This window comes from Bos indicus, chromosome 8 (assembly GCF_029378745.1).
Source record: "Bos indicus isolate NIAB-ARS_2022 breed Sahiwal x Tharparkar chromosome 8, NIAB-ARS_B.indTharparkar_mat_pri_1.0, whole genome shotgun sequence".
Classification (NCBI taxonomy): Eukaryota; Metazoa; Chordata; class Mammalia; order Artiodactyla; family Bovidae; genus Bos; species Bos indicus.
Window position 1 is genome coordinate 355036 of NC_091767.1, and position 21097 is coordinate 376132.

At 40.3% G+C, this 21097-nt stretch overlaps 1 protein-coding gene across 1 annotated transcript in view; it reads left to right on the plus strand.

Moving 5' to 3' along the window:
* The first annotated feature begins 557 nt into the window (after positions 1-557).
* Positions 558-21097, plus strand: part of ANXA10 (annexin A10) — a 79310-nt gene continuing 58770 nt past the window's right edge. The window contains exon 1 of the mRNA XM_019965640.2: positions 558-845. Within this exon, the coding sequence (XP_019821199.2) occupies positions 828-845 (18 nt within the window). The 5' untranslated portion in view covers positions 558-827. The remainder of the gene's footprint in view (positions 846-21097) is intronic.

The window sequence follows — 21097 nt, forward strand, 5'->3', positions numbered from 1 at the left end:
CTATCCCTTCTCCAGCAGATCTTCCTGACCCAGGAATCAAACCGGGACTCCTGCATTGCAGGTAGATTCTTTACCAACCGAGCTATGAGGGAAGCCCAAGTGTACAAATGATGGCGCACATATATAATTTCTCCAAAACTTCTCCTGATGGGTAATCATTTCTTTCCTAAATAAACTATTTTTTAACATAAGACATATAACAGTTTAATATATTTAGTGAATGGTACGTGTGTTAGTCACTAAGTCGTGTGGAATTCTTTGCGACCCCATTGACCGTAGCCTGCCAGGCTCCTCCATCCACAGGATTTTCCAGGGAAGAATACTGGAGCAGGTTGCCATTTCCTTCTCCAAGTGAATGGTAGAGATGCATATAAAACCTAGCCATGTGAAGCATGAAGCTAGAAGCTGGAGGAACTGAAAAAGTCTGAGTGTTAAAAACGACAAAGCAGAAAATAAATCATTAACTATGTGGTTAATCAACCCACTTTCCGTAAGTCACCAGCTTTCTCAAAAGATTACACTGCTTTGATTGGTTTGATAATTAATGTTTCTTAAATCAACACAGAGCCAGGGGTTAAGCTACCGATTCTGTTTGTTTTGTGCATTAATTCTGCCTGTGACTGGTGGCTCAGTATATTAATAAATGCTTGTCCATAACTGACCCTCTGTTTTCTTGCTTGAGAAACCAAAGTGGACAGTGGACACACTTAAATTGGATTGAACGGTGAACTTGAGTTCTTTCTAGGGACACAGTGAAACAAGTCTATTCAACTGACCACACACTAAACACCATTTGATCTGCCCTGAAGTTAAACATTATCATCAAAATGTTTTGCGGAGACTATGTGAGTATAATGGCTATTTCCATAAAACTTCAGTTTTTCGAGATTTGTAAACCTTCTTTACAAAATTTCATTTGTGGTTCTTGACATTTTTGACAAGAAATATTGGTGTTTTGATTTATATTCATTAAAATTTTAATGAGTAGGTGTCCAATGTAACTATTAAACAAAGTTTGTGTTATTAAATATCAAATTCATGCTAATTTTGAAATAAGGTATTGTTCTCTAGAGGCAATTCAGTGATCCCTACTTTCTAAAGTTACCTGACTCAGAATTCTAACTGAAGTAGTAATAAGCTATTTTTGTCTCCATACTTACTTCTCTCTATAAGAAACTAAAAGTAAACCTGGTTGCTAATTTTTATTTAAAATCTATGGTATGTTCAGAAAATATAGTTTATTTTTTAACAATTATTTTGAATTTAAACAAATGTAAGACTTAGTTTAGTCATTTTATTTTTTTTCTTGTCTGAGTCACTTTGATCCAATTACTCTAACAGTCCATGAACTTTGGAAGAGCCTATGGAGACACTGAGTTATTTAAATATACATCATTTGAAAAGATATCCACTTTGCACAACCTTGGAAATTATATATACATTTGTTGAGGATTTTCTAAAAATCTGTATCATTAAAAATGCTTTCCAGAAGCCTTTTATTTTTAGTGCAAAAATTTTATGAAAGAAAAGAAAACAATTATTTGGTTAAACTTTGGCACAAAAATGATGTTATTTACCTATTTACAAAATATTAATCCCTAGAAATTTTTATTTACTTATATTGCTTTTCAAATTAAATATTGAATGGAACCTAAAAAGTAGCTACTTTCCATCACTGTTGGTTCATGAATCTTAATTTTATCTTGAGATTTCAGGATCTTGTTTGCAGTTGAAATTTCCTTTATCATCTTATTAATTGTAAGGCAGTTACATTCTACTATAGAAACAGAAGTTGTTACATAATTTAGGCCAGCACAGTAAATGATTTAATTTGTAAAAGAAATTGTTTTTTCCCAATTATTACTTTCAAATAATTGTACATGGATGAATAGAAAATTTCTCCCTTTTTTTTTTCATTCAAGTACAATTATTTGGAAGTAATTAAAACTATATTCTGTGTGGTACATATGGTTTTATATTAATATTTTATGCCAATCTATCAAAAGATATATTCATAGAATATTTAAATTACATTTCAGAGACTACTAAAAGTTACCAATGATAACAAGCTTTTAAAGAAATGCGATGGTTTGCCATGCTTCTGTAGATAAAGAAGAATATCAGAGATTAAAGAGTTGGATTTCAGCAGACCTAAACTTTCATTTTAAGTGTTCTGATCATCTATTTTAGAGATAAATATTAGGTTTTATGAATTATCTCAGAAAATTTTGATGATAAATGGTTTTACATAATCATGTTATTATATTTTCATATTTATAAATCCAGTTATATATATATCCTTAAGATTTATGGACTAACTGGGAAGAATTGGATATTAACCTGGCATATATGAGGTCAAGTTCACCTGTTTAATCTCCATTCTGGGGATGTGTCCTTCAGCAAAAGGCAGGCTTTTGCACAATAAGTAAAAGTCCTCAAGTCATAGGGGAGATAATTACTGACGGGGTTGCTTGTTAAACTATTAAGTTTAAACTAAAGTTAAATTATTGACTGAGCCTTCTTCTCAGCAGCTCTGATTGAATGACACCTGAATTCACCCCCTTGGTATAAACACATGACCAGTCCATTCTGAAGGAGATCAGCCCTGGGATTTCTTTGGAAGGAATGATGCTAAAGCTGAAACTCCAGTACTTTGGCCACCTCATGTGAAGAGTTGACTCATTGGAAAAGACTCTGATGCTAGGAGGGATTGGGGGCAGGAGGAGGAGGGGATGACAGAGGATGAGATGGCTGTATGGCATCACTGACTTGATGGACGTGAGTCCGAGTGAACTCCAGGAGTTGGTGATGGACAGGGAGGCCTGGCATGCTGCGATTCATGGGGTCGCAAAGAATCGGACACGACTGAGTGACTGATCTGATCTGATCTGATCTTTAGAGCCACCAAAATAATGCATTATGTCAGTTGCAAAACATAGAAAATTTAAACAGAAATCAAGCAAGAGGCAAGAATTAGAGAAAAGCAGTTATATTTCTATAGGAAAGAAACATATTCACTCATTGAAAATTACTTTCCAGAATTTTGGAGTTAGATGATCCTCAGGGATTAAAGTAATTCAAGTGGGTTAGTTACATCAAGAAGGTAAATTCACCTTCCTGAAAGTATTTTACAGGTGTGCTTGACTGTAAAATTGTTAAAAGCAAGATTTAATGAAATGATGTTGGCAAGCCTGGAACTGTTCTGATTTACTACTTAGCCAGATATAAATCACCTGTCAGGAAGATGGTATTATAACATGTCTCTTGGAATGGAAGAAATTTCACTGCAGAGCATTACCAAAAACATGCCCAAATCAGTATCTAAACCAGGTCTGTCTGTCACTGTAACTCAAGCTCTTATCCACAGAAAAACACTGTCCCTTCCACATACATTGCCCTGATTCTTCTACCAAAACTGATGGCTGCTTTTGTCCTGTTTTGTCATCAACTGATTTCCCCTTTTTGTATGCGTGCTCAGTCACTTAGTCGTGTCTGACTCTTCTGTGACTCCATGGACTGTAGCCCACCAGGCTCCTCTGTCCACGGGATTTCCAAGGCAGGAACAATGGATTGAGTTATCATTTCCTCCTCCATCATTTTGTACAGTAGCATTTTATTTATTATAGACTCCTTTATTTGGTAACACTCTTCTTTTTTGCCTCAAAGGAAATTTTAATCCTTTTCCTTTCCTTTTGACAACTTTCCTATTTCTACCACATTTATTGAATCTGAAAAAAAGTTAATCATAGGAAGATCACAAGCAATATAATATGTCTAGCACATATTCCACACCTGAATTTACGTTTTACTTTACACAGAGAGAAGTTATCACTATTAAAATTTCCCGAGTCTGTGATAAACAGCAGGAGCTTTGCATGCCTTGTCTGATGGGACAGTCACTGTGAATCTTTTTACAAGAATACTCCGGGACAGGCAAAGATCCTTCCATTCTTCTTGGAGGCTCCAGACATTCTGCTCAGTGGTTTTAAACATTGTTTTCAGGTTTCACAACCTTCAAGGAAAATTTTATCTACCAGTTTCCATATGAATATATTGAGGCTTAGAGAAGTTAAATAATTTTTCCGGGAATGAAAAGGCAGGAAGTGGTGAAACAGAATGTAACTCCAAAACCGTATCCATCACACATACACAGTTAGAAGTTAAACACATCTAAGTGTGACTGCTGTGTGTTAGTCACTCAGTCGTGTCCGACTCTTTGCAACCCCATGGACTGTCACCTACCAGGCTCCTCTGTCCTTGGGGATTCTCCAGGCAAGAATACTGGAGTGGGTTGCCATGCCCTCCTCCAGGGGATCTTCCTGACCCAGGTCTCCTGCACTGCAGGTGGATTCTTTACCAGCTGAATTACCAGGGAAGCCCCTAAGTGTGATTATCCTACATAATTAGAGGTTATGTTACAAAGGAAAAAGCAGACCCTTTGTCAGTCCAATTGAGAGAGGAAATTAGCAGCAGTATTTTCACAGAGATGCTGTTACTCATAGATTTGCTTCCAGAATGGCCTGAGAATAGTCTGACAACAGCAGCTGAGCTAACATCTAGAATGGGCAACCAGGCAGTCTGCATTTCAGCCCAACTAACGTGAAACAAGGCTCAGTATTAAAGAACCCACCTGCCAATGCAGGAGGCACAGACTTGGGTTTGATCCCTGGGTGGAGAAGATCCCCTGGAGGAGGAAATGGCAGTCCACTCCAGTATTCTTGCCTGGGAAATCCCATGGACAGGGAAGCCTGGCGGGTGACAGTCCATGGGGTCGAAAACAGTCAGACATGACTGAGGACTGAATAACAACAACATGAATTAAATGCACGGCTGCTCAGGTATGAATGGCAGGTGGGGAAGGCAGATGGGCAGTAAATCAGAAGCAAGTCCGGGCTTTCAGTCCGGAGGGCCTTCAGGCTGAGAAGGCCTCCCTCCCTTGCAGGCAGAAGCTGGGAGGGGCAAGATCTTTTTAAAAACAATTTTATTGGAGTGCAGTTGATTCAAAGGCAAGAGCATTTTAAAAGCAGATTTTCCTATAGAAAGGGACTCCTGAGAGAAATATTCCAAGCTAGAAATGTGATTTTGATTGCTTATCTACAGTATGACTTACTGAACAAATAATAAGAAAAGATTATTCATACTGCGATTGCATTTTACTATCACAGGACTGTGTTGTCTGAACTTGACATGCTAGGATTTAACAAGACTCATGACTCATGTGGGTGAGGCCTCCACTGCAACTGAAGCTTCTGTTGAACTCATACATACTGGACTGGAAAAGTCTATGCAGTCATGTTTTCCTTGTAGTCCTGTATAAGCATATTGCTAATAAGTATTATTATTATTGCTAATAATATTTCAAAACTCCTTTAACAGTTATGGACTGCTTTATTGTAAGAGCAGGGCAAACATAACCGTAGGATCACTACTGAACAAGCACTCAGGGCCAGCTTCACCTCCAAGGCTCTATGCTGAGGACCATTTACTCAAGCTTTGTTGTTGTTTAGTCACTCAGTTGTGTCCGACTCTTTTGACCCCATGGACTGTCACCCACCAGGCTTCTCTGTCCATGGGATTTTCCAGGCAAGAATACTAGAGTGGGTTGCCATTTTTCACCTCCAGGGGATCTTCCCCACCCAGGGATTGAACCCACATCTCCTGTTTTGGCAGGCGGGTTCTTTACCACTGAGCACCAACCTGGGAAGCCCTTACTTAAGCTTTCTGCATCTCAATTTTCCTACCTGTGAGATGGGTGATATGGGCTTCTCAGGTGGTACAAGTGGTAAAGAACCCACCTGCTAATGCAGATTATGCATAAGAGACATGGATTCCTTCCTGGGGTCAGGAAGATCTCCTGGAGGATGCCATGGCAACCCCCTTCAGTATTCTTGCCTGGAGAATCCCGTGGACAGAGGACAGAATCCCGTGGCTGCAGTCAGTGGGATCGCGAAGAGTTGGACATGACTAAGCAACTTAGCACAGCACACAGCACAGAAAATAGGTGGTATAATAGCACCTGTATTATATGAGTCTCTCGAGGATTACTTGGCAGGTAATGCTCTGAGAAGACCTGAAGTACAAACACACCTGGGAACTACTATTAGCAGTTTTATTAAGTAGCTGTGCCAGCATTTGAACCCAACTAATGCAGAAGCCCTGGCTGTCAACATCCCAGCACACGGCTTCTAGAGAGGAGGTTAAGTCTGCACCATTACTAACGTGCTCGTACACACACACACACACACACACACATATGTATATTCATATATATGTGTGTAAGTATTCATAACATTCATGAGCAAATTTGAATACCAGCAAAAGTTCCAAGGGTGGAAACAGAAATATATTGTCTTATATGAATAAATTCTCTTTATCTGTAAATAGCTTCTGCTGCTGCTGCTAAGTCGCTTCAGTCATGTCCGACTCTGTGCAGCTCCATAGACAGCAGCCCACCAGGCTGTCCTGTCCCTGGCATTCTCCAGGCAAGAACACTGGAGTGGGTTGCCATTTCCTTCTCCAATGCATGAAAGTGAAAAGGGAAAGTGAAGTCGCTCAGTTGTGTCGGACTCTAGCGACCCCATGGACTGCAGCCTACCAGGCTCCTCCATCCGTGGGATTTTCCAGGCAAGAGTACTGGAGTGGGGTGCCATTATAGCTTCTACCATGCTAAAAAGTTTCTCACAATCCCACTTCCTTCACCAGTTATTGCAAACTCTGTTTTTTATGTCCTCCAAAGTGTACTGTACTTGTGTTATCCAGCTCCTCGCCTCTGAATATCCCTGGCTCCATCCTACCTGGGCTGTCACCCACCCCCTCTACCTGCAGGGTCCTGTGGAGGTTGGCAGTGACCTCCATGACCTGACCTATACCCCATTCTCTGCCTTCTCTTGTAGACATATGGGTGAGGTCTAACTTCGGCTCTTTGCCAGGGAAAGCCCCAGGGCTAAATCCTTGAACTTATTTACAGCCACTCCTTCAGTCATTGCATCCAATCTACTGGCTTTAATTACAATCTACACACAGAGCCTTCTTGGAATGTACATCTCAACTCATCACCTGTGCCTGAATCCCAGATTCATACAAGCGGGTGTCTACTCAGGAAGTAAAAACTCACTCCATCCTTGGTTTAGGTCAGAGTAAAAGAAAGGTAAAAGCTTGAAAATCAGAGTTACTCCTGACTCCTCTGACTCTCATGAGTTTGTGTGTGCTCAGTCATGTCCGACTCACCGTGACACCATGGATTGTCATCTGCCAGGCTTCTCTGTCCATGGAATTATCCAGCCAAGAGTACTGGAGTGGGTTGCCATTTCCTTCTCCAGGGGATCTTCCCAACCAGGGATCAAACTGAGTCTCCTGCATTGCAGGCAGATTCGCTACAACTGAGCCACCTGGGAAGCCCCTCTGTCTCCCTCACACCTCACAACAATCCACCAGCAGAACCTGTAGGTTCTACAGTCACAGAATTCACTACACAACACCTCTCACCAGTCTTCTACATCCAGCCATCCACTCCACCATCATCATTACCTGATGGCTTCCTGCAGCTCCCTCCTACCTGGACTCCTGCTTCTATCTCTGCTCAAACTTCTGGGTCTTGTGGACACAACAGTGAGTACAACTGTCAAAAACATGAATTCCATTGATGACAAGTTCCATTGATGATGGTGTAGGGACCACCATCATTCTGGAGTGAGTTACAGAGGAGGAGGTAAAAACATTAAAGAGGAGCATGGAAACAAGCTTCTGGTCTTGGTTTACAAGTCATTGTTCACTGTGATAACAAGAATGAAACCCAGTTTCATGTTGTAGCATCATTTTCAGTTTCCAGAGTGCTTACCGTGTACAGACTACAGGGTCCGTGGAAGATAAGACACCTTTCTCACATACCTCTCTGGACATGCTGACTTCTTGTAAATGTCCAGGTTTCCAGGTGATTGCAAATTATCAGGGAAGATTTTTGACATTATATGTCTACTCTCATTAATACACGGTGCTCATTCTCATAACATTAGGGCAAAGCCAGAACCAACTGCAAATATAAATAGCACTGGGAGTTGTAAAACCAAAGGAACAAGAAAAATATGGTTGATGATATTTTTATTTTATGTTTTCCAATTAATCAACCCACTTAACAAACAGTACAAGAACATCATCAGATTATCACAAATCACTTTCAAAAACTATACTTCTTTTGTTAAGTCTTGAGATTAAAGACTGAAGCAACGATGACTAAGCAATGAGACTCATGGTTACTCTAATGAGTCATGCATTCCCAAGATAACAGGAAGTGGAGAAAGCAGATAGAGAGATGGTTTGGAGGGTGTTACCTGCTGATACTTCATTGCTATAGCACTACCTTTAGACCAATACCCAGCCCTCTATCTACCACTAATTTCTGCTATCAGTGCAAACTTCTTGTAATCATTCATCAAAAGCAAAAAGATTATGGGAATTTTTAAAATGTATTTCAGAGTTCACATTGTCAACCTCCCTCCTTGAGCCTCTTTGGAACTGTCTTCAAGAATTCATAATACCCTGCTTATAGCCTGTGGACGTGCCTTTCTCATCCAAGGCATAGAAAAGACTGCTTTTTAAGACTCATCTTCTTTGTCAGCATCCCATCTTATTGACACAGGAAAGAGAGTGGGTCACGTCTGAGGCCCTGGGATGGCTGCCAAGTGTGGCTTCCTGACTTAGAGCAGGAAAGAATTCAAGAGTGAGCCATGGTAAAGTGTGTGTGTATGTGTGTGTGTGCATGTGTCTGTGTTCAGTCGTGCACAGAAGGTTTACTCAGGGAGATACACACTCCATAGACAGCATGTGGGTCATCTCAGAAGGAAAGAGCAGGCCCCTGGGTGTGGGGAGTCAGTTTTTATAGCAGTGGGAAATTTCATAGGTTAAGGAGTTGGAGGAATATTCCAGTTATTTCGGGGAAGGGGCTGTGATTTCCAGGAATTGGGCCACTGCCCACTTTCTGACCTTGTGGTCGTGGTGCCAGGGGTGTGTCACCCAGCTTGCTGTTGTATTCCAGTGAGTGCATATCGAGGCTTCAGGTCAAGTGGAGGTCAACCCGTCCACCATCGTGTGCCTATTTGGGTCTAGTCAGTTTACATCATATCTTTGGGCTCTGTCATTCCTTCAAAGGTTGATCCCTGCACCCTCCTGTCTCATTATCACTGTATGGAGTTGGAGTCTCCATACAGTGGAGTCTCTAAATTATGCTTTGATTTATGTAACCTTCAGACATCCTGGTCACTACACTTGAAGGAAGCAGGAAAATAAGATGCTAACAGACCATGACATGTATGATGTACAAAAGAGTGATTCTAGGCTATTTGTGCATATGATACTGTGTGTTACATGGTCCTGTTAGAGAAAAAGTGGGAATCAGTTTCACTCATAGGCCACTCTGGATTATCTTTTCAGTTTATTATGTGGCAATTTGTAATAAAGTAACAAGATATGAATGTATTTTATCATTCTATTTAGCAATTACAACCTTAGTGCTATTTAATTTTTAAGTGAGAAGGATTAAAAACATGGAAGAAATAATATTTTTTCAAGTTATAAAAAAAAACACATTAACCCCAGCAGACATATTGTTCTAAGGAATATGTATTAGTTATGGTTTTAAAAAAATATAAATCCTATTGTATTTTAGAGTTGGATGACTCCTGTTCTTGTCACCACTATAAAAGTAATCTGCTTGAATTATTGTTCAATTCTTTAGAGGTAGTGAATATACATATACATTCTACTAAGCTTTCATTCCATACTGTTCATACTGTTCATGGGGTTCTCAAGGCAAGAATACTGAAGCGGTTTGCCATTCCCTTCTCCAGTGGACCACATTCTGTCAGACCTCTCCACCATGACCCGCCCATCCTGGGTGGGCATGGCTTAGTTTCATTGAGTTAGACAAGGCTGTGGTCCATGTGATCAGATTGGCTAGTTTTCTGTGATTATGGTTTCAGTGTGTCTGCCCTCTGATGCCCTCTCACAACATGTACCATCTTACTTGGGTTTCTGTTACCTTGGACGTGGGGTATCCCTTCACAGCTGTTCCAGCAAAGTGCAGCCACTGCTCCTTACCTTGGGCGAGGGGTATCTCCTCACTGCCACCCGTCCTGACCTTGTGGGGTAGCTCCTCTCAGCCCTCCTGTGCCTGAGCAACCACTGCTCCTTGGACATGGGGTTGCTCCTTTCAGCCGCCTCCCCTAACCTCAGGCATGTATGAAAAGGCAAAATGATAGAATACTGAAAGAGGAACTCCCCGGGTTGGTAAGTGCCCAATATGCTACTGGAGATCAGTGGAGAAATAACTCCAGAAAGAATGAAGGGATGGAGCCAAAGCAAAAACAATATCCAGTTGTGTATGTGACTGGTGACAGAAGCAAGATCCAATGCTGTAAGGAGCAATATTGCATAGGAACCTGGAATGTTAGGTCCATGAATAAAGGCAAATTGGAAGTGGTCAAACAGGGGATGGCAAGAGTGAACATCGACATTCTAGGAATCAGCAAACTAAAATGCACTGGAATGGGTGAATTTAACTCAGATGACCATTATATCTACTACTGCGGGCAGGAATCCCTCAGAAGAAATGGAGTAGCCATCATGGCCAACAAAAGAGTCAAAAAAGCGTACCTGAATGCAATTTCAAAAATGACAGAATGATTTCTGTTTGTTTCCAAGACAAAATATTCAATATCACGGTAATCCAAGCCTATGCCCCAACCCGTAATGCTGAAGAAGCTGAAGTTGAGCGCTTTTATGAAAGACCTACAAGGTCTTTTAGAACTAATACCCAAAAGAGATGTCTTTTTCATTATAGGGGACTGGAATGCAAAAGTAGGAAGTCAAGAAACACCTGGAGTAACAGGCAAATTTGGCCTTGGAGTACAGAATAAAGCAGGGCAAAGGCTAATAGGGTTTTGCCAAGAGAATGCATTGGTCACAACAAACACCCTCTTCCACAACACAAGAGATGACTCTACACATGGACATCACAAGATGGTCAACACCAAAATCAGATTGATTATATTCTTTGCAGCCAAAGATGGAGAAGCTCTATACAGACAGCAAAAACAAGACTGGGAGCTGACTGTGGCTCAGATCATGAACTCCTTATTGCCAAATTCAGACTGAAATTGAAGAAAGTAGGGAAAACCACTAGACCATTCAGGTATGACCTAAATCAAATTCCTTATGATTATACAGTGGAAGTGAGAAATAGATTTAAGTGACTAGATCTCATAGACAGAGTGCCTGGTAAACTATGGATGGAGGTTTGTGACATTGTACAGGAGACAGGGATCAAGACCATCACCATGGAAAAGAAATGCAAAAGAGCAAAACGTCTCTCTGGGGAGGCCTTACACATAGCTGTGAAAAGAAGATAAGTGAAAAGCAAAGGAGAAAAGCAAAGATATAAGCATCTGAATGCAGAATTGCAAAGAATAGCAATGAGAGATAAGAGAGCCTTCCTCAGAGATCAATGCAAATAAATAGAGGAAAACAACAGAATGGGAAAAACTAGAGAATGCTTCAAGAAAATTCGAGATACCAAAGGAACATTTCATGCAAAGATGGGCTCGGTAAAGGACAGAAATGGTATGGACCTAACAGAAGCAGAAGATATTAAGAAGAGATGGCAAGAATACACAGAACTGTACAAAAAAAGAGAGCTTCATGACCCAGATAATCACGATGGTGTGATCACTCACCTAGAGCCAGACATCCTGGAATGTGAAGTCAAGTAGGCCTTATAAAGCATCACTACGAACAAAGCTAGTGGAGGTGATGGAATTCCAGTTGAGCTATTTCAAATCCTGAAAGATGATGCTGTGAAAGTACTGCACTCAATATGCCAGCAAATTTGGAAAACTCAGCAGTGGCCACAGCACTGGAAAAGGTCAGTTTTCATTCCAATCCCAAAGCAAGGCAATGCCAAAGAATGCTCCAACTACCGCACAATTGCACTCATCTCACATGCTAGCAAAGTAATGCTCAAAATTCTCCAAGCCAGGCTTCAGCAATACATGAACCATGAACTTCCAGATGTTCAAGTTGGTTTTAGAAAAGGCAGAGGAACCAGAGATCAAATTGCCAACATCTGATGGATCATTGAAAAAGCAAGAGAGTTCCAGAAAAACATCTATTTCTGCTTTATTGACTATGCCAAAGCCTTTGACTATGTGGATCACAATAAACTGTGGAAAATTCTGAAAGAGAAATGGGAATACCAGACCACCTGACCTGCCTCTTGAGAAACCTGCATGCAGGTCAGGAAGCAACAGTTAGAACTGGACATGGAACAACAGACTGGTTCCAAATAGGAAAAGGAGTACGTCAAGGCTGTATATTGTCACCCTGCTTATTTAACTTATATGCAGAGTACATCATGAGAAACGCTGGGCTGGAAGATGCACATGCTGGAATCAAGATTGCTGGGAGAAATATCGATAACCTCAGATATGCAGATGACACCACCCTTATGGCAAAAAGTGAAGAGGAACTCAAAAGCCTCTTGATGAAAGTGAAAGAGGAGAGTGAAAAAGTTGGCTTAAAGCTCAACATTCAGAAAACGAAGATCATGGCATCTGGTCCCATCACTTCATGGGAAATAGATGGGGAAACAGTGTAAACAGTGTCAGACTTAATTTTTGAGGGCTCCAAAATCACTGCAGATGGTGACTGCAGCCATGAAATTAAAAGACGCTTACTCCTTGGAAGGATAGTTATGACCAACCTAGACAGCATATTAAAAAGCAGAGATATTACTCTGCCAACAAAGGTCCATCTAGTCAAGGCTATGGTTTTTCCAGTGGTCATGTATGGCTGTGAGAGTTGGACTGTGAAGAAAGCTGAGCACCGAAGAATTGATGCTTTTGGACTGTGGTGTTGGAGAAGACTCTTGAGAGTCCCTTGGACTGCAAGGAGATCCAACCAATCCATTCTAAAGGAGATCAGTCCTGGGTGTTCTTTAGAAGGAATGATGCTAAAGTTGAAACTCCAATACTTGACCACCTCATGCGAAGAGTTGACTCATTGGAAAAGACTCTGATGCTGGAAGGGATTGGGGGCAGGAGGAGAAAGGGACGACAGAGGATGAGATGGCTGGATGGCATCACCGACTTGATGGACATGATTTTGAGTGAACTCCGGGAGTTGGTGATGGACAGGGAGGCCTGGCATGCTGAGATTCATGGGGTTGCAAAAAGTCGGACATGACTGAGCAACTGATCTGAACTGAACTGAAGCTTTCATTTAGTTGCCAGGCTCAAAATGTCATTGTTTTAAAGAGTAAATAAAACAACAACAACAACAAGGGTGGATAAAGATAGAGGCACTGTACGTGGGGTCACACACCTTCTGTGTACCTTTCATCACTTGTGTACTTAATCAAGCTGTGTGTTTAATCAAGCATGTAGCTCATGTTTTAAAAAGGCAAATATTCACAGTGAGTACAATAGTCCCTTCAAAGCAAAGATGGGTCAGATTTATGAACCCTCAATGACACACAAATTACTGGTTATGAAGTGAGAATTCTTTGTGCAGCCAAGGTCACACCTGAACCTACGATGATTTAATGACCTACAAAACTCCTAGAGACCTCAGTCCCTGCACTTCTTCTCTGTGTCATTTCACATACATTTCAAACACCGTAGGGTGACCGTACAGGGATGTGTCAAGTTCTCCTTCAAGAGGAGGTCAGTGACTTCTGATTGCCTCCCTTAGTGAACTTGGTCTTTCTCTCACATATAATACTGATTGGGAGTAATTTGAATGCTTCAGAGATTGGAAATGGTTTCAGGAAAATGTTATTTTAGTTTTTACAGGCCAAAATAAGTACAAATAATATAGCCCTGTCAGGGAGGAAGAATTTTCCATCTGTCTACGTTCTTCTGGCTGGTCTAAGAATTAAATGGGCCTGAGACAGATGAACAGGAGAAGATCACACAGAAGTTGAAAAGTGTTGCGGTCCTTTAATGGACTGGAACCTGTTGTTCCAGATCGATGATAAAAAAGTGAAAGAGAGAAAGAAAGTAATATTCCCTGGTTTACGTCAAGAACCAATAAAACCCTTGAACAGGGCTTGCACCACTCATGAAGGCACAGGATGTCCTCTCGAAGAGGTCTTGAAAGCCTGGACAGGAAAGTGAGCTCAGCGGGTTTCCACACTCCAGAGAATTAGCCAGAGGGAGGGAGGGAGAGAGAGAGAGAAAGAAAGTCATGGGGACCCAAGCCTCTGGTGGAGCAAGGGTGCTTTAATGATCTTTCTGTAAGTATATAATAGGCTGTTGTACAAGGAATTTCTTTCGACAATGATAAAGATCAGAAAACCAGACGTACAGCAACTGTTATCAAGGAAACAAGGAATTAACAATGATCATAATGTCAGAAGACAATCCATATCTCAAGAAAGAGGGTTGTGACTAAGCACTTTTGTCGTTAAGGAGAATGTTTACTGAAGGAAATCCATGCATGCGTTTTATCTCATGACCTCAGTCCTGGGAGCAGTGTGCCACTCCACTCATTACCAGAAACTGATAAGGAACAGAGGATTTATGAGAGACAGGAAACAGCACACAGGAATACTCCTGTTAAACGTTCCCTGACAGAAAAGCATGTACACCTGGGAGAGACCCAAGAAAATTGAGTCACTCGCCAAAATGGCTGAGACCCTCAGCTTAAACAACATCTCAGCTAAAGACAAAGAGGATGTTGGGGGTAGGGGGTTGGGACCTCAGAGGAGGAAAGGCAATTCACATGGAGATGGAAAAGAACGTCTTTGGTAAACACGTTAGCTGGGCCAGCAGAGACAGTGGGACAGAAGGAATGCTAACAGACTTTGCAGGCACCTCCCTGTCCACACAGCTGGTTCACAGTACAGTTACCTACGGTGGCTGGTTTCTCTCTCTAGCTATCTATCACTGTTTTCATATTGATACATTCAATCTAATTCAGGCTCCACATGTCAACCTTCTCCATATTTATAACCGAAACTACCTAAAATGCACGTGCTCATTTCTTTAACTCTATTGCACTTGTATATGAAGACTTCCCTGGTGGCTCAGAGGAACACAATCTGCCAGCCAGTGCAGGAGATGCAGGTTTGAGCCCTGGGTCAGTAAGATCCCCTGGAGAAGGAAATGGCAACCCACTCCAGTATTCTTGCCTGGAGGATGCCATGGACAGAGAAGCTTGGAGGGCTAAAGTATATGGGGTTGCAAAGAGTTGGACACGACTGAGCAACTGAGCACACACACATGCAAACACACGTCCATGAAGTTTAACGCATGGTTAACTGCCAGGAAGAGGACACTATCTGGGTTCCTTTCATCCTGAGTGTCAGTTTCTGGTCAAACGCTATTTTTCCAAGTTACTTAGGGCTCTTTCTTTCTCCCAATCCACTTGACTGTGGTTACAAGGTTCATGTGCAATTTAAACAGCTTTGCTACAATCTGTGTTCCCTGTCAGGTTCCTCTCCATCATAGCTCATTTTGTTAAATTCACGTGTGGTAAAATATGTTCTTTTCAGTATACAGTTGTAAGAGTTTTGAGTTATGGATCCAATATATTTCCTTATAGACACTTCCATCACCCCAAACACCATACACACTTCCTGTCAGGAGTCAACAAAGACCCCAGCCCTCAAACCCTGGCAAACACTGACCTAGTTACCATTACCCTAGTTCTAACAGAGTTTCCAGATTTTCACATAAAAGGAATCACAGACTATCAAACCTTTTGGATTTTGCTTCTTTCACTTAGTGGAATGCATTTAACATGTATCCAATTTGTTGAATGACTCAGAGGTTGTCGTTTTATGGCTGAAAAGCAGTATTGAATGGGTGTTCTGCAGTCTGTTTATCTATTCAGTTTGAAGAATATCTGGCTTGTTTTCAACTTTTAGCAATTACAAATAAAGCTTCTAAGAACACTTAAATTAAGGTTTTTGAATAAACACAGGGTTCCATTGCTTTTAGACAAATATCTAGGACTGAGATCATCAGGCTGTATGATAAGACTGTGTTTAAACTTTATAAGAAACTTCTCAGTTGTTATTCCTCAGCAGCCCACAGTTTTGCCTTCCACCCAGCAATGTATGCAGTTATATCTCACTGTCGCTTTATGTCGAACTTTTTAACGTAAATGTTGTCAATAGTTTTTCATATACTTATTTACCATACCATCATTGAAAATGTGTCTGCTTATCTCTTAGCATCTTTAAGTGTTAGTCGCTCAGTTTTGTTGACTCTTTGTGACCCCATGGACTGTAGCCTGCCAGGCTCCTCTGTCCATGGGATTCTCCAGGCAAGAACAGTGGAGTTGGGTTGCCATTCCCTTCTCCAGGGAATCTTGCCAACCCAGGGATTGAACCCAGGTCTCCTGTATTGCTGGCAGATTCTTTATCACTGACCCACGAGGGAATGTTTTACAAATATTTTCTCCCATTCCGTTACTTGTCCTTTTTGTTTCCCCCTCACCAAACCACATGCCTTGTGGAATCTTAGGTTCCCAACCAGGTTTCAAACCCATGCTCCCTGCAATGGAAGCATGGAGTCCTAACCACTGAACAACCAGGGAATTCCCTGTCTTCATTTTTTAAGATTTTTCACAGAGCAAAAGGTTTAAGTTTTGACAAAGTTCAATTTATCTTTTTGTATTTATAGACTACATTTTTGTTGTTGTGACTAAAAACTTTTGACTAACCCAAAGTCATGCAGATTTTCTTCTATATTTTCTTCCAGATATTTCACACACTTAACATTTCTATTTAGGCCTAAGAGAAAGTGGGGGTTAATTTTTGTATGAGGTGGGAGGTATAAGTCAAGCTTAAATTTTTAGCATATTGATGTTCACTTTCTATAGGCCCATTTCTTGAAACTATTCTTTATCCATTGAACTGCTTTTACAACTTGCTCAAGATTATTTGTCTGTTGCTTCATTCTCTATTCTGTTCCATTCATCTTATTTTCTAAAACATTAGCTAATATCACAATCTCATTCTTATTGTGACCTCATAATAATTCTTAAAATCACAATTATTCCTCTAATTATGTTTTTCTTTTTCAAATCTGTTTCAGCTGTTTTAGTTCCTTTGATTTCTGGTATAACAAAATAAACTGATTGATTTTTGAACATCAAATCAGTCTTGCATTCTTGGAATAATCCTTATTTGGTCATGCTACTTATTGTTTTTACATATTGCTGCACTGGATTTTCTTAGATTGGGCACTTTTTGCATCTGTGTTACTAAGAGTTTTTGTTGTTCACTCATTAAATCGTGTTTGACTCTTTGTGACCCCATGTTCTGCAGCATTCCAGGCTTCCCTATCCTTCACTATCTCCGGTGTTTGCTCAAAATCACGTCCATTGAGTCGGTGATGCCATCCAACCATTTAATCTTCTACTTCCTCCTTCTCCTCCTGCCTTCAGTCTTTCCCAGCATCAGGGTCTTTTCCAATGTGCCTGTTCTTCGCATCAGGTGGTCAAATATTGGAGCTTCAGCTTCAGCATCAGTCCTTTCAATGAATATTCAAGGTTGACTTCCTTTAGGATTGACTGGTTGGATCTCCTAGCTGTCCAAAGGACTTGCAAGAGTCTTGTCCATCATCACAGTTCAAAAGCATCAATTCTTTAGCACTCAGCCTTCTTTATGGGCCAACTCTCACATCCATACATGACTACTGGAAAAACTATAGCTTTGGCTAGATGGACCTTGGTAGGCAAAATGATGTCTCTTCTTTTTTAACACACTGTCTAGGTTTGTCATAGCTTTTCTTCCAAGGAGCAATTGTCTTTTAATTTCATGGCTGCAATCACCTACTAAGTTACAGTTCTGTAATTTTCTTTTCTTGTAATGGTTAGATTTGGGGTTAGTGCAATTCTGGCTCCACAGAATGAGGTAGAAAGTGTTCTCTTCTATTTCTTATAAGAGAATTTATGAAATTGGCTATTATTTATTCCTTGAATGATTGATAAAAACCTCCAGTGAAACTATGTGCCTGAAGTTCTTCCTCTTGATGCAATGCTAACTATGAATTAGAATAGGGAAGTGAATAGGATCTGGCTATTCATCTTATTTGTTTTTCTTGAGTAAAGCTTGATAGTTCTTGTCTGTCAAGGAAAAGAAATTTAAATTATCATATTTATGGACATGGAATTGTTCTTAACATTCCTTTTTCGTAATGATGTCTCAGATATATTCATATTTATAGTTTGTATTTTTTCTGTTTTTGTCAGCCTGGCTGGAGTTTTACCAATTCTATTGTTGTTCAGAATACAAGCTTGTGATTTCATTTCTTGCATTTCATTTATTTCATGTATTTTTCTCTTCAGTTTTATTGATTTCTAATGCTGCTGCTGCTGCTAAGTCGCTTCAGTCGTGTCCTACTCTGTGTGACCCCATAGATGGCAGCCCACCAGGCTTCCCCGCCCCTGGGATTCTCCAGGCAAGAACACTGGAGTGGATTGCCATTTCCTTCTCCAATGCATGAAAGTATTAAGTGAAAGTGAAGTCGCTCAGTCGTGTCCAACTCTTAGCGACCCCATGGATGGCAGCCTACCAGGCTCCTCTGTCCATGGATTTTCCAGGCAAGAGTACTGGAGTGGGGTGCCACTGCCTTCCCCATTATTGATTTCTACTTTGTCTTTATCATTTCTTACCTTCTGTTAATTTTAGTGTAATCTTCTACTATCTTTCCTATTTTTTATCATGAAATCTTAAATTTTTAATTTGATAATTTTTTCTAACATCTGCATTTAATGCTATAAGTGTTCTTTTAATAACAGAAAGAAACTGAGGAGTAGTCGACTTTGTTCCTCCTGCCTAATTTTGATCAGAAAAATTCCATAAAGTCTTGAAAACTGTTATGCTCAGTAATAACTTGTTGATGTTACATGATAGAAACAATTACAGATAAATAATATTTTAAAGCATTTATTATGAATTTCTGAGATAAAAAATGGAAAGTACTACAAATTTATCTGTGGATACCTATAAGACTTACAGTTTTCATTTTACATCTCAACAAACTTAACATTTCTAATTTTATATAAAGTTGATTCTTGAAAATGGTAGAGTCCCATGAAACTCTCAGAAGAACAATGAAAACCTAAGTGTTGTTACAGGTTGAAGCTAATGGTTATAATGAGGAATAGGATATACCCCAGTGTTCAGAGCAGCACTATTTACAACAGCCAAGACATGGAAACAACCTAAGTGGTCATCAACAGATGAATGGATACAGGGGATATGGTACATATAAACAATGGAATATTACTCAGCTGTAAAAAGAATAAAGTAATGCTAATCGCTGGAACATGGGTGGACCCAGAGATTATCAAACTAACTCAGACAGAGAAAGACAAATAATATATGGTATCACAAATATGTGTAATCTAAAACAAAAATGACACAAATGAATTTATTTACAAAACAGAAACAGACTCACAGACATTAAAACTAACTTATGGTTATTGGGGCAAAGGGGAAAGCAGGGATAAATTAGGAGATTGGGATTAAAATACAGACACTACTACATATAAAATAGGTAACCAAAAAGAACCTACTGTATAGCACAAGCAACTACACTCAATAATTTGTAATAACATATAAAGGAAAGGAGAAAAGGAAAGATATACCCATTTGAAAGCAGAGTTCCAAAGAATAGCAAGGAGAGATAAGAAAGCCTTTCTCAGTGAGCAATGCAAAGAATTAGAGGAAAACAATAGAATGGGAAAGACTAGAGACCTCTTCAAGGAAATCAGAGATACCAAGGGAACATTTCATGCAAAGATGGGCTCAATAAAGGACAGAAATGGTATGGACTTAACAGCAGCAGAAGATATTAAGAAGAGGTGGCAAGAATACACCTAAGAACTGTACAAAAAGGATCTTCACAACCTAGATTATCGTGATGATGTGATCATTCACCTAGAGCCAGACATCCTGGAATGTGAAGTCAAGTGAGCCTTAGGAAGCATTACGAACAAAGCTAGTGCAGGTGATGGAATTCCAGTTGAGCTATTTCAAATCCTGGAAGGTGATGCTGTGAAAGTGCTGGACTCAATATTCCAGCAAATTTGGAAAACTGCTCAGTGGCCACAGGAGTGGAAAAGGTCAGTATTCATTCCAACCCCAAAGAAAGACAATGCCAAAGAATGCTCAAACTATTCCACAAATGCACTCATCTCACACGCTAGTAAAGTAATGCTCAAAATTCTCCAAGCCAGGCTTCAACAGTATGTGAGCTGTGAACTTCCAGATGTTTAAGCTGGATTTAGAAAAGGCAGAGGAATCAGAGATCAAATTGCCAAATTCCATTGGATCATCAAAAATGCAAGAGAGTTCCAGAAAAACATCTACTTATGCTTTATTGGCTATGCCAAAGCCTTTGACTGTGTGGATCACAACAAACTGTGGAAAATTCTTCAAGGGATGGGAATGCCAGACCACATGACCTGCCTCTTGAGAAATCTATATGAAGGTCAGGAAGCAATAGTTAGAATTGGACATGGAACAACAGACTGGTTCCAAATTGGGAAAGGAGTATGTCAAGGCTGTATATTGTCACCCTGCTTATTTAACTTATGATGATGTTAACCTAGGATGCAGAGTACATCATGAGAAATGCTGAGCTGGATGAAGCACAAGCTGGAATCAAGATTGCTGGGAGAAATATCAATAACCTCAGATATGCAGATAACACCACCCTTATGGCAGAGAGCAAAGAAAAACTAAAGAGCCTCTTGATGAAAGTGAAAGAAGAGAGTGAAAAAGTTGGCTTAAAGCTCAACATTCAGAAAACTAAGCTCATGGCATCTGGTCCCATAACTTCATGGCAAATCAATGGGGAATCGATGGAAGCAGTGAGAGACTTTATTTTGGTAGCTCCAAAATCACTGCAGCCATGAAATTAAAAGACGATTGCTCCTTGGAAGAAAAGTTATGACCAACCTAGACAGCATATTAAAAAGCAGAGACATTACTCTGCCAACAAAGGTCCGTCTAGTCAAAGCTATGGATTTTCCAGTAGTCATGTATGGATGTGAGAGTTGGACTGTGAAGAAAGCCTAGCGCCAAAGA